The sequence below is a fragment of the Erythrolamprus reginae genome, chromosome 3, assembly GCF_031021105.1.
Source record: "Erythrolamprus reginae isolate rEryReg1 chromosome 3, rEryReg1.hap1, whole genome shotgun sequence".
In the NCBI taxonomy this organism is placed as follows: domain Eukaryota; kingdom Metazoa; phylum Chordata; class Lepidosauria; order Squamata; family Dipsadidae; genus Erythrolamprus; species Erythrolamprus reginae.
In genome coordinates, this window is record NC_091952.1 from 19,001,035 (window position 1) to 19,013,969 (window position 12,935).

The following is a 12,935-nucleotide window of genomic DNA, read 5'->3' on the forward strand; positions in this document are numbered from 1 at the left end:
TCTTTCTCTCCCCCCTCTCCCTCTCTCTTTCTCTCTATCCCTCTCTCTCCCTCTCTCTCCCTCTCTTGCTATCTATTTCTCTTCCCCCTCTTTCCCTCTCTCTTTCTCCCTCTCCCTCTCTTGCTATCTCTTTCTCTCCCCCTCCCTCTCTCTTTCTCTCCCCTTCCCTCTCTCTTTCTCTTTCTCCCTCTCTTGCTATCTCTTTCTCTCTCTCTTCCCACTCTCTCCCTCTCTCTTTCTCTCTCTCCCTCTCTTGCTATCTCTTTCTCTCCCCCCTCTCTCCCTCTCTTGCTATCTCTTTCTCTCCCCCCTCTCCCTCTCTCTTTCTCTCTCTCCCTCTCTCTCCCTCTCTCTCCCTCTCTCTCCCTCTCTCTCCCTCTCTCTCCCTCTCTTGCTATCTCTTTCTCTTCCCCCTCTTTCCCTCTCTCTTTCTCCCTCTCCCTCTCTTGCTATCTCTTTCTCTCCCCCCTCTCTCCCTCTCTCTTTCTCTCTCTCCCTCCCTTGCTATCTCTTTCTCTCCCCCCCTCCCTATCTCTTTCTCTCCCCCTCCCTCTCTCTTTCTCTTTCTCCCTCTCTTGCTATCTCTTTCTCTCTCTCTTCCCACTCTCTCCCTCTCTCTTTCTCTCTCTCCCTCTCTTGCTATCTCTTTCTCTCCCCCCTCTCTCCCTCTCTTGCTATCTCTTTCTCTCCCCCCTCTCCCTCTCTCTTTCTCTCTCTCCCTCTCTCTCCCTCTCTCTCCCTCTCTCTCCCTCTCTTGCTATCTCTTTCTCTTCCCCCTCTTTCCCTCTCTCTTTCTCCCTCTCCCTCTCTTGCTATCTCTTTCTCTCCCCCCTCTCTCCCTCTCTCTTTCTCTCTCTCCCTCTCTTGCTATCTCTTTCTCTCCCCCCTCTCTCCCTCTCTTGCTATCTCTTTCTCTCCCCCCTCTCCCTCTCTCTTTCTCTCTCTCCCTCTCTCTCCCTCTCTCTCCCTCTCTTGCTATCTCTTTCTCTTCCCCCTCTTTCCCTCTCTCTTTCTCCCTCTCCCTCTCTTGCTATCTCTTTCTCTCCCCCCTCTCTCCCTCTCTCTTTCTCTCTCTCCCTCCCTTGCTATCTCTTTCTCTCCCCCTCTCTCCCTCTCTTGCTATCTCTTTCTCTCCCCTCTCTCTCCCTCTCTTTCTCTCTCTCCCTCTCTTGCTATCTCTCTCTCTTTCTTTCTCTCCCTCTCTCTCTCCCTCTCTCCCTCTCTCTCTCCCTCTCTCCCTCTCTTGCTATCTCTTTCTCTCCCCCTCTCTCCCTCTCTCTTTCTCCCTCTCCCTCTCTTTCTCTCCCCCTCTCTCTTTCTCTCTCTCCCTCTCTTGCTATCTCTTTCTCTCCCCCCTCTCTCCCTCTCTCTTTCTCCCTCTCCCTCTCTCTTTCTCCCTCTCCCTCTCCCTCTCTTTCTCTCTCCCCTCTCTCCCTCTCTCTTTCTCTCTCTCTCCCTCTCTTGCTATCTCTTTCTCTCTCCCCTCTCTCCCTCTCTCTTTCTCCCTCTCCCTCTCTTTCTCTCCCCCTCTCTCTTTCTCTCTCTCCCTCTCTTGCTATCTCTTTCTCTCTCCCCTCTCTCCCTCTCTCTTTCTCCCTCTCCCTTTCTCCCTCTCCCTCTCTTTCTCTCTCCCCTCTCTCCCTCTCTCTTTCTCTCTCTCTCCCTCTCTTGCTATCTCTTTCTCTCCCCCCTCTCTCTTTCTCTCAGCAGCAGCATTGGGCAGTAGCTGTGGGGCGGCTGCAAGGTTGTCATCTGTGAGGCGGAGCTCTGGAATGGAGGCACTGACGGCGGTGGCGGCTAGACATGTTGCTAGACGCCATACATACTGACGTTGTGCTGGGCATGGACGTGGGGCTGGAGCCTCCGTCCTGGCCCAGACAGCAGGCAAGTGCCAGCCATGCAATTCTAGCATGTCCAGCCGCTGCCGTCAGTGCCTCTGTTCCAGATCTCCGCCTCACAGCTGACCACTCTGCCGCTGCCCCATGGATACTACCCGCTGCCGCTGCCACTGCCATCACCCTCCCGCTGCGCACCGCCCTCCCACCAGGCCCCAAAGCTCACCTGCTGCTGCCGCCAGGGAAGCTCCAGCCGGGCAGGGCGCTGCAGTTGCCAGAAAACTTGGAAGGCGCAAAGAAGGAAGCTCAGCTTCTGTTCTCACAACTTTTTGCTCTTTGCAAAAAATTTCGAGACCAGAAGCTGAGCTGCTTTCTTCGCGGCACACCTGACCATGTCTCGCGGCACACCAGTGTGCCGCGGCACACCGGTTGGGAAACACTGCTCTAGGCTACAGTATCCAATCCCTTCAGCTCTGCACCAGAGAAGGGTTACATATTTTTGTGTCGAATCACTCTTAGTATATATATTATACTAATATTGACGGTCTTGGTATATTCGGGTTTCTTCCCGTGTAGGATTTGGAAATTTCTGACGACGTTGTATATATATTATACTAATATTGTATACAATAGTATACAATAGTATTGGGAAAAAGTGACTTATGATCATTTTTCATACTTACAGCAGTAAATGTGCTCTTGTAATTCAGAATCTTTCCGTAAATTTTAGGCCAGCGAATTGAAGCGCCACATTCGCTCACATACAGGAGAGCGTCCTTACAGTTGCACGGTGTGCTCCTATGCTAGTAGGGACACTTACAAATTGAAAAGACATATGGTAATTCACTCAGGTACGTATTAAAACTATAATGGCTGCCATTAAAGCAGAGTAATGCTAATGCCTGGTCCTGTGGGGCTGTGAGATGCTGAGCCGCTAGAGGAGGAAAGACAGGCACGTGAGCAAAAAAAAAAAGCAAGGCAGAATAGTTGGAAGCAGATGCTACTCCAGAATAGGAAAGTGGATTTGGAGACAAAACAAGAGGAAATTATTTGGAAACTAATCCCAGAGAAAAAGAAACTGTAATTAAGGAGAAACTTCCTAACAGTGACATAAAACATAAGAAGAGTCTCCGAGTCTTCGGAGAGGGGCGGCATACAAATCTAATTAATAATAATAATAATAATAATAATAATAATAATAATAATAATAATGCCATGCTGAATCGGGCCAAAGCCCATCGAGTCCAGCATTCTGTGTCACACAGTGGCCCACCAATTGTTCATGGGGATCTTGAGCAGAAAGAGAAGGCAGGACCCTCCCTTTCCCTTGACCCCCAACAAATGGGACTCAAGGGAATCCTGCCTGCGTCAACCAACATAGAGGCGGCACTTGGACATCCGTTTCAATAACCACCAATACACTTGGCATCCATGAATCTGTCTAATCCTTCATTGAAGCTATCAAGGCTGACAGCTGTCACAACCTCTTCTGGAAGTGAATTCCATAAACCAATGACCCTCTGGGTGAAGAAATATTTCCCTTTATTTGTCCTCCCTTTCTTACCTATGAGCTTTAGGGAGTGCCTCCTCGTCCTAGTATTGTGTGATAGAGAAAATAATTTTTCTCTATCCACCTTTTCTTTCCCCTGCATGATTTTATACACTTCGATCAAGTCACCCCTTAAACGCCGTCTTTCAAGGCTGAAGAGACCAAGGTGTTGCAACTTGGTATCATAAGGGAGGTGCTCCATTTTCTTTATCATTCTTGTTGTCCTTTTTTGCACCTTTTCCAGTTCCATTATATCCTTCTTGAGGTGCGGTGACCAGAAGACAGGGAAAAAAGAAAAGAGACAAAAAGAGAAAGAAAGAGAAAGAAGGAAAGAAAGAAATAAAAAAGAAAGAGAAGGAAGGTAGGTAGGAAAAAAGAGAGTGAGAAAGAAGAAAGGAAGGAGAGAGATAGAAAGAAAAGAGGAAAAGGAAAAGGATAGAGAGAAAGAAAGAAAAAGAGAAAGGAGAAGGAAGGAAAGAAGACAGAAAGACAGAGAAAGAAAGAAAGAAAGAAAGAAAGAAAGAAAGAAAGAAAGAAAGAAAGAAAGAAAGTGAATTGATTGTGTTTCTTTGAGCTTTGCAATGCAACAATGTTTGAAGACTAAGTTAAGGGAAAATGTGTAGGAGATATCCCTGGGTTGAATAGGTAAGGCAAATCTGCAAAGCTACCCATAAAAACCAAATCAGACACCAGGTGGAAGACAAAGGATCTGGTGTTCGTGGGTATTTCCATCACTATCCATGATTTACATGATCCGTTGTGCAAAGATATCAAGATTTTGCCTCTGTTTGAATCTCTGTTTCCTGGGGGGGAAATGAAGTCAATAAATTGCTATTGCTATTGCAATGTTGTAAGTCGCCCTGAGTCTAAGAAGAAGGGTGGCATAAAAATCAAATGAATGAATGAATGAATGAATGAATGAATGAATGAATGAATGAATGAATGAACGAATGAACGAACAAACAAACAAACAAACAAACAAACAAACAAACAAACTGTACACAGTACTCCAAGTGCGGTCTCACCATTGATTTGTACAGACGCAATACAACACTTACCAACTTATTTTCGATTCCCTTCCTAATCATGCCAAGCATGGAATTTGCTTTTTTTACTGCTGCTGCGCACTGGGTTGACATCTTCATTGAGATGTCCACCAAAACCCCAAGTGAGGACAATTAACAGTGAGGACTTCAGAAGTTGTGAGTGCTTCATTACTGGAGGTTTTTAGGAAGAGTCTAGATCAGTGATGGCGAACCTATGGCACGGGTGCCACAGATGGCATGCAGAGCCAGATTTCTGCACGCAAGTCGTTGCCCTAGTTCAGCTCCAATGTGCATGTATGTGCCGGCCAGCTGATTTTTGGCTCACACAGAGACTGTGGGAGGGCGATTTTGGCTTCCAGAGAGCCTTCAGGGGTATGGGAGGAGGACGTTTTTACCCTCCTCCAGCTCCAGGGAAGCCTTTGCAGCTTGGGGAGGGCAAAACACGAGCCTACTGGGCCCACCAGAAGTTGGGAAACAGGATGTTTCTGGTCTCCAGAGGGCCTCCGGAGGGGCAGGGGAATCAGTTTTCGCCCTCCCCAGGCATTGAATTATGGACATGGGCACTCGCACATGCACAATAGCACTTATGCATGCTCTTTCAGCACCCATGGAAAAAAAGGTTCACCATCACTGCCTACATCATTTCAGACAAATTATTATTATTTTATTAGACTTGTATGTCGCCCCTCTACCAATACCTGGAGCAGATATTGGTTAAACATTTATCCAATATTTAAAAACTTCCAGTGTTGGAGCACTCGCAATTTTTGGAGGCAAGTTGTTCAAGCTATTCTCCAAAGTACCTGAAGGCAGGAAAAGAAGCAATGAACAGAAACTCATCAAGGAGAGAAGAAACCTAGAATTAAGAATAAATTTCCTGACAGAACAATTAATCAGTGGAACAGTTTGCCTCCACAAGTTCTGAATGCTGCAACACTGGAAGTTTTTAAGAAGAGATTGGACAAACATTTGTCTGAAATGGAAGGTTTTCATGCCTGAGCTGGGAGTTGGACTAAAAGACCCCCAAGGTCCCTTCCAACTTCTTTCCACTCCTATTATATTCTAAATGGAGATCAATGAAATGGTGGCAAGGAAGTGAGAGAACCAAGGTCAGATGGGCAAAAATTCCCATCAGTGAGAAAACATCTGTCCCATATCTCAGGAGTTCATTTATTTATTTATTTTGTCCAATACACAATGAGGGTTTTAGTGGGTATATATCTATATACACATAGTAAAATACATGATGAAGGTTATAGAGGAGATACTCATAGTAAAATATATCTAAGAAATAATAGAAAAGAAGGTGTAGTAATAGAACATATCAATGAAAGAATAGAAGGAGAGATATAGGAATAGAAGAAAGGTATAGGAGATATAGGAGAGCAATAGGACAGGGGATGGAAAGCACTCTAGTGCACTTGTATTTGCCCCTTACTGACCTCTTAGGAATCGGGAGAGGTCAACAGTGGACAGTCTAAGGGTAAAGTGTTGGGGGTTTGGGGATGACACTATGGAGTCCAGTAATGAGTTCCACGCTTCGACAACTCGGTTACTGAAGGCATATTTTTTACAGTTAAGTTTGGAGCGGTTAATATTAAGTTTGAATCTGTTGTGTGCTCTTGTGTTGTTGTGGTTGAAGCTGAAGTAGTCGCCGACAGGCAGGACGTTGCAGCATATGATCTTGTGGGCAATACTTAGATCTTGTTTAAGGCGTCTTAGTTCTAAACTTTCTAGGCCCAGGATTGAAAGTCTAGTCTCATAGGGTATTCTATTTTGAGTGGAGAAGTGAAGGGCTCTTCTGGTGAAGTATCTTTGGACATTTTCATGCTTGGAGCTTTCTTCTACCGTAACAGAAGCTGAAATCTGCAGAAGTCCTACAGAATCCCCAGAGTGTTATGGAGGCATGGATGCAACAACAGTTTAGAGTGTGGATGCAAAAAGCAGGATCTGGAAAATACACTACCATTTTCAACTGTGCCGTTTTGTTCTCTAGTTCAGTGTTTCCCAACCTTAGCAACTTGAAGATATCTGGACTTCAACTCCCAGAATTCGCCAGCCAGCAAATGCTGGCTGGGGAATTCTGGGAGTTGAAGTCCAGATATCTTCAAGTTGCCAAGGTTGGGAAACACTGCTCTAGTTCACCAGTTCTTACATTTATGTGTTTCCTTCTAGGTGAAAAACCCTTTGAACATGTGATTTGCAAATCCAGATTCACACAGGCTGGGACTTTGAAATTCCATGTTTTGCATAAACATGGGAAAAATGTACCAAAACACCGGTGTCCACACTGTGCCACATCGGTTGCCCAGAAAGGTGATTTAAGTAAGTTTTATAACATTTTTTTCCTTCAAAATCTTTAGTACATAAAGAATGAAGGTCGGCGTCAGTACCCAGCTTGACTTAATAAATCTATCCCCAAAGTATTGTGCTTTGGCTCATTAATTTCCAAAGCAAGCTCTTGTCTTTTTGCAGTAAATAAAACCTGATTTCTCCCTCAAAGATATGGTCCGTGAGCATGTCCAATATAGCCATTTGGGCTTAGCATGTTCCTGACACTTTCACACTCATTTTCTCCTGAGATTTTTTGGTTCTCAATTCTTGTGTTTTAATTGGGAAGGTCACCAATGACTTAGTACTCTGTTCTATTATTATTATTATTATTATTATTATTATTATTATTAATTTTCACAGATATTTTTTTTTTGCAGAGTGTTCAGCAAACCTGGAAAACAAGGAAATCAGGAAATTATCAGGGAAATCGGCAGTTCAGGAAATATCAGGGAATTATCAGGGCATTAGTGAACAAAACAAAATAAATCCGGGGGGGTGGGGACAAACTGTATTAAAATATTTAAAAGTAAGGGGGAAATCATGTTTTAAAAAATGGATTGAGCTGTGTTGTGGTTGGCTCTGGCCCAGCTCCTGCCCCAGGGAATGTGGAGGTGGATGCAGGGGAAACTTCAACATGTCATAGGCCTATGTTATTGCCGACAGAGTCAGTTCAGAGTTTAGTTTCCCCGGACGAAGAAGAAGGTGGGAGTGACTTGGAAGAGGGGAGCTTGGCACACAGCCCAGGCAGTCAATCTCCATTATCTTCCATTGATTTGGATGGAGGCATCTTGGACCCACGCAAGCGCAGAATTATGCGTAGAAGAGACCAAATAAAGACATATTACAGGAGATAAGAGAGGCCACCTGTGTTTGGGTGGGGCTCCAGTAATTAGGGCTGCTGCTATAAATAGCAGCGTGTGGGTTTGGCCATTGTGGAAGAGTATCTGATCGCGGTTCTTCAGGAATCCCTTGTTGCTGTTTTCTGGACTTTGTTTGTTGATTTTTCACGCCTTTGAAACCAAAGCAGAGCAACGTGTGTGTGTGTGTGTCACTTCGTTGGAAGAAGAAGGGTGTGAAGTTTCTTCGCAGCTGCTAGCTAAGTACTTAATGACTGCTTAAGGGAAATTGTACAGACTACCCGGTTGTTTGGGGACGAGTGCTCTTTGCAATACAAAAAGAGTGCTTAGTTTATTTTGAATTTTGTGATAAAGAACATTGTTTTGAATTTTCAAACGTGTTTGTGTGTCTGAAATTTGTACCCTTGAATTTTCGGGAGGCTCCTACCAGAGAGCCCGGCAGAACAAGCTGCTTGGCAGAGTCAAGCAAAAATGAGCATAACTGTGGCAACAACTTGGTTCCTTAGCTACTAATATTTCTCCATGGCTTAGCCATTTGGTATGACATCATCTACGACTGTGCCTTACCTGGATCGCAGATTTCAGGGAAATATGGGAATATTTTCACAAGTTACAGGGAAATATCAGGGAATTTCAAAATGCTTTCCCCCTGGACACCCTGTTTTGCAGATTGCCCTGAATTCTTCTTGTTATGTTTTCCAGTCCTTCTTGACCAATTGCAAGTGTATACTTGCACATGGGTCTAAGTACAATGCAAAAAGATGCCATTGTACCAATAAATGAGAATATTTGTAGCTCAGGGTTGATGCTGTTGTCTGTGTCGTTTGATTTAAGTTCTGAGTTTGAATATTAACATACATTTTAAAACCGTAAAAGGAAAAAGCAGGTGAGACCATCAAAAGAAGTCACCTATTAATTTTACAGATTCTTCAAATCAAACTGTAAGGCAGACAAGACATGTCTCTGAGCGAAAGCATTAGGAAAATGTTTTCAGTAGGTTTTTAACCTGCATGAAATAGAAGAAGGCAGTGTGGCTTTGAAAACTATTGGAGAGCAAAACGCTCAGTGCTCCAATGTCATCTTCGATGGGTTTATTCCCAGGGTTTGAGGTGAATAAGGTTCGTTTCAGAATTTCTTCGTTTTTGTCATCAACCCCATTGATGTATGCGAAGCAATTAAAACCCTGCACTCGAGAAGTCCTTATCCCAGAGATGGTTAATAGAAGGTGAAAGGATATTTGCTTAGTTGACTTCCATGGATGCAGAAGTGGCTTCAAGAAGTCTCTCTGTGTTGGTGAATGATGAGCACTCAATAGGCCAGGGACATCCGCAGTAGGGGCAAAAAATAAATAAAATAAAATCAAGACGCCATTGCAATTTTGTATTCGAAAGCCTGCCCTCTTTTTATATCTGTCAACACATACAGGGTGCATTCCAAAATGCAATTATTTTTTTAAAGTAATTTATTGAACAGATTTGCACAAACACTTAAAATTCTGCAAAGTATTGTCCTTGGGGCCTCTACACATTTTTTCCAGTGACTCTGCCATGACCAGTACGAGCCCTGGAAGACGTCTTCGGGGACTTCTCGCAAGGTCTTTGGTATGGCTGACTGTGTTGGTATGTCTCGGTATAGCTGGGCTATGAGACCTTCGACATACACCAAGCAGAGATTAAGAAGAGTGTGGATGTGTTTGTGTTATAGCCAATAATGACACAGACTTAGTTATGCTGATTAAGTACTATTTACATATATACATAAAACAGAAACAATCCATAAACTGCACATAGCAAGCACTAAGCAACACAATATAAACTGCATATAACAAGCACTAAGCAATACACACTCCCCACTCAAGGTAAAGACAAAGTGAATGAGCATTTCAGCATCATTGTAGGAGAGAGTACTGGCGCCCTCTTATGGCGAACCAGCCAAAACTCTTAAAGTGATATTACTACTTAAATACAAGAAACTACAATAGGCAGTTTAACATGGCAATCCCAAACAACCATGTACCATGTACTAACAGACTGGATCTCTTCTATGGACGAAAAACACGCCTTGCCACAATGTGCCCAGGTGCCAATGCTGCCCCACCCCCTGTATAGTCCTGAAGTTGCCCCAGCAGACTTCTTTTTTTTTCCCAGCCCTGAAAGGAACCAATTTTTCCTCCATAGAAGAGATCCAATCAGCCATGACAAAGACCTTGTGAGAGGTCCCCGAAGATGCCTTCCAGGGCGCGTACTGGTTATGGCACAGCCGCTGGAAAAAAATGTGTAGAGGCCCAAGGACAGTACTTTGAAGAATTTTAAGTGTTTGTGCAAATCTGTTCAATAAATTACATTAAAAAATAATAATTGCATTACTTTTGGAACGCACCATGTATGTAAAAATGGGCATAGCTTCAATCTTGTGGTTTCAACCACCATTGTGCCTTTTTTTACACTCCTTGTGCATGCCCCCTGCCTTAGGCCCAGATTTGTAGAACACAAATTGATTGTTGGGTGAACAGACCAAAATATAGACTCCCAAAAGAGAGACTCTGCAGAGGAATGAAAAAGTTGATGGCAAGAAACTTGAGGGTTAAAATACAGCCTTTCCAATTTAATACTGTCCAGTGTTTTGAGATTATATTTTACCAAATTCCCAACCACTTTGACCAAAGGCATTATAATCCCAGCCAGGGGATCACACTGGGTACCAAGGAAGACTACTAAATGTGTAATTTTTAGGATTTTTTCTGTTTCTTTCAATGGTATGTAAGTTCTTTGGAAGATGCTCTTGCAAAGATAAAGGTTTTTTCCATCTGTTTAGTGAGACTGAAATGAAAACTGAATTTTGTAAGAAAGAGAAATAGCACCACCTTTTGGGAGGAAGTGAATATGCTCCATAAACCAATCATTTGAATTTGCTTTTTGTACATTTAAAAGTAGCCAGAAATTATTGCTCTTTTTAATCAGAAAACTCCGTTCTTTCTTTCTTTACTTCCTCCCACCCTCCTTCTTCCTTCCTTCCTTTCCTTTCTTCCTCCCTCCCTCCCTTCTTTCTTTCTTTCTTTCCTCCCTTCCTTCCTTCCCCCTTCCTTCTTTCCCTCCTCCCTTTTTCTTCCTTCCTTCCTCCCTTCCTTCTTTCTTTCCTTCCTCCCTTCCTTCTTTCCCTCCTCCCTTTTTCTTCCTCCCTTTCTTTCCTCCCTCCCTTCCTTCCTTCCTCCCTCCCTTCTTTCCCTCCTCCCTTTTTCTTCCTCCTTTTCCTTCCTTCCTTCCTTCCTTCCTTCTTGCCTTCCTTCCCCCCTTCCTTCTTTCCTTCCTCCCTTTTTCTTCCTTCCCTTCCTTTCTTCCTCCCTCCCTCCCTTCTTTCTTTCCTTCCTTCCTTCTTTCTTTCTTTATTTCCTTCCTCCCTCCCTTCCTTCTTTCCTCCCTCCCTTCTTTCCCTCCTTCCTTTTTTCCTCCCTTTCCTCCCTTCCTTCCTTCTTTCTTTCCTTCCTCTTTCTTCCTTTCTTCTTTCCTTTCTTTAGAATCCTCACATTTTTAAAATAATAATAATAATAATAATAATAATAATAATAATAATAATAATAATATGTGAAGGAGAGCAAAGAGTCAGCGTTGATGGAGGTCAACAATAGGAAGCTTCTCAAGGTGAAGCAAACTAAGAACCAGTACAGAAAAACTGTAACTGGACTTTCTTCAATTGTTGTCGCTATGTATGATGGATATATTTCCAAACTTTTTTCCTGGTCAAATAGCCATATTAGTTTTGCTTGCGTACACAATAAGCTGCTACCCATTAGAAGCACCCTTTTTAATCTTCTTCCTTTCAGACATTGCAGAGACAGGTGAACTTGCCTTCCTTGCTTCCCCATAATATTCAGAATTATTCATTGCCATCCTCCCCAATGACAGTTTTATTGGTATAATTAGGGCCAAGGTTGGTAAGGAAAATATAATCATTAATCAGTTTGAAGCATGCAGAGTATTTTCAGTTTCAGAAGTCATGTGTAAAAGGATTCTGTCTGCCTACATAATGAGCCCAGGGACCTTTATCACCATGTTGCAATTTTTAATTGTTTTTTTTTTCTTTTTCATACATTCTGGGCTCCCTGCCACATCCTTTCATCTATAGCCATCCCCAAAAAAAACCTTACAGGAAGTCTTTGAACTTACTATGTGTTCTGTCTAGGTCACTCCAGAAGCTATGACCAACCCAAAAAGATAAGCCAGACACACCGGTAAAATTCAAATACAGTTTTATAATGTTCAAGAGAAACGAAGCTAACAGAGCATGTCCTTACAAAGCAGGAAAACACTGGAACATAAATATAGGATCCTTGCTGCCAAGACGAGGCTGTAGATAACAGACATACACCTCCCACGGGTCTTCAAAGCTGCTGGGCCACGAGCCAGGAACAGAAACGCCGAGAAAAACAATGCAGGTTACAGCAACTCCAAACTGATAACACTCCACATGGCTTCAAGAGCTTGCCTGCCTTATAAACCCTTCCCTGCTAATGAGGACCACACTCAAGCCCTGGTGTTCCTTATTCAATGCTGATAATATTTCCTCAATTGATCCTTCCTTTGATCTAAACGTCTCATCGCATGTCAATGACAGCTTGGGCTTCGTCACCTAATGACTGCAAAGACTCCAAGCTACTGGTTGGGGAGAGCCCCTCCCCGGGGCTCCCATGCTGTTCTTCCTCGTCACATTCCTGACTGGACCCTCCCCCGTCCGACTGCTCAGCCCCCTCCTCTTCGCTGTCAGCCTCCTCCGGGCATGGAGCCAGCAAGGACGCAGCTGGTCTTCTATCTGCCTCAGGCTGAACCACAACACTATGATGGATACATAGCTTGGAAATTATTACATACATTTTGACAGTTGTAAAGTGGGACATCACGTGAATGACACCCCCCCCCCTTTTTTTTTTTTGTAAAGCAAACACCATGGTTATTTATTTATTTATTTATGTATTCATTCATTCATTCATTCATTCATTCATTCATTCATTCGATTTTTATGCTGCCCTTCTCCTTAGACTCAGGGCGGCTTACAATAGCAATAGCACTTTTTAACAGAGCCAACATATTGCCCCCACAATCCGGCTCCTCATTTTACCCACCTCAGAAGGATGGAAGGCTGAGTCAACCTTGAGCCGGTGATGAGATTTGAACCGCTGACCTTCAGATCTACAGTCAGCTTCAGTGGCCTGCAGTACAGCACTCTACCTGCTGCACCACCCCGGCTCTTTATTAAGCAAACCCATTCTTGGTTATGGACCAGATTTTGCTAGAAATCAGAAGTTTATTTATTTATTCGA

The 12,935-nt window shown here is 43.6% G+C and overlaps 1 protein-coding gene across 1 annotated transcript in view; it reads left to right on the forward strand.

Moving 5' to 3' along the window:
* Positions 1 to 12,935, forward strand: part of CTCFL (CCCTC-binding factor like) — a 104,412-nt gene that overhangs the window by 11,538 nt on the left and 79,939 nt on the right. Inside the window, exons 3-5 of the mRNA XM_070744289.1 lie at positions 2,566 to 2,686; positions 6,606 to 6,755; positions 9,177 to 9,222. Coding sequence (XP_070600390.1) covers positions 2,566 to 2,686; positions 6,606 to 6,755; positions 9,177 to 9,222 — 317 coding nt within the window. The remainder of the gene's footprint in view (positions 1 to 2,565; positions 2,687 to 6,605; positions 6,756 to 9,176; positions 9,223 to 12,935) is intronic.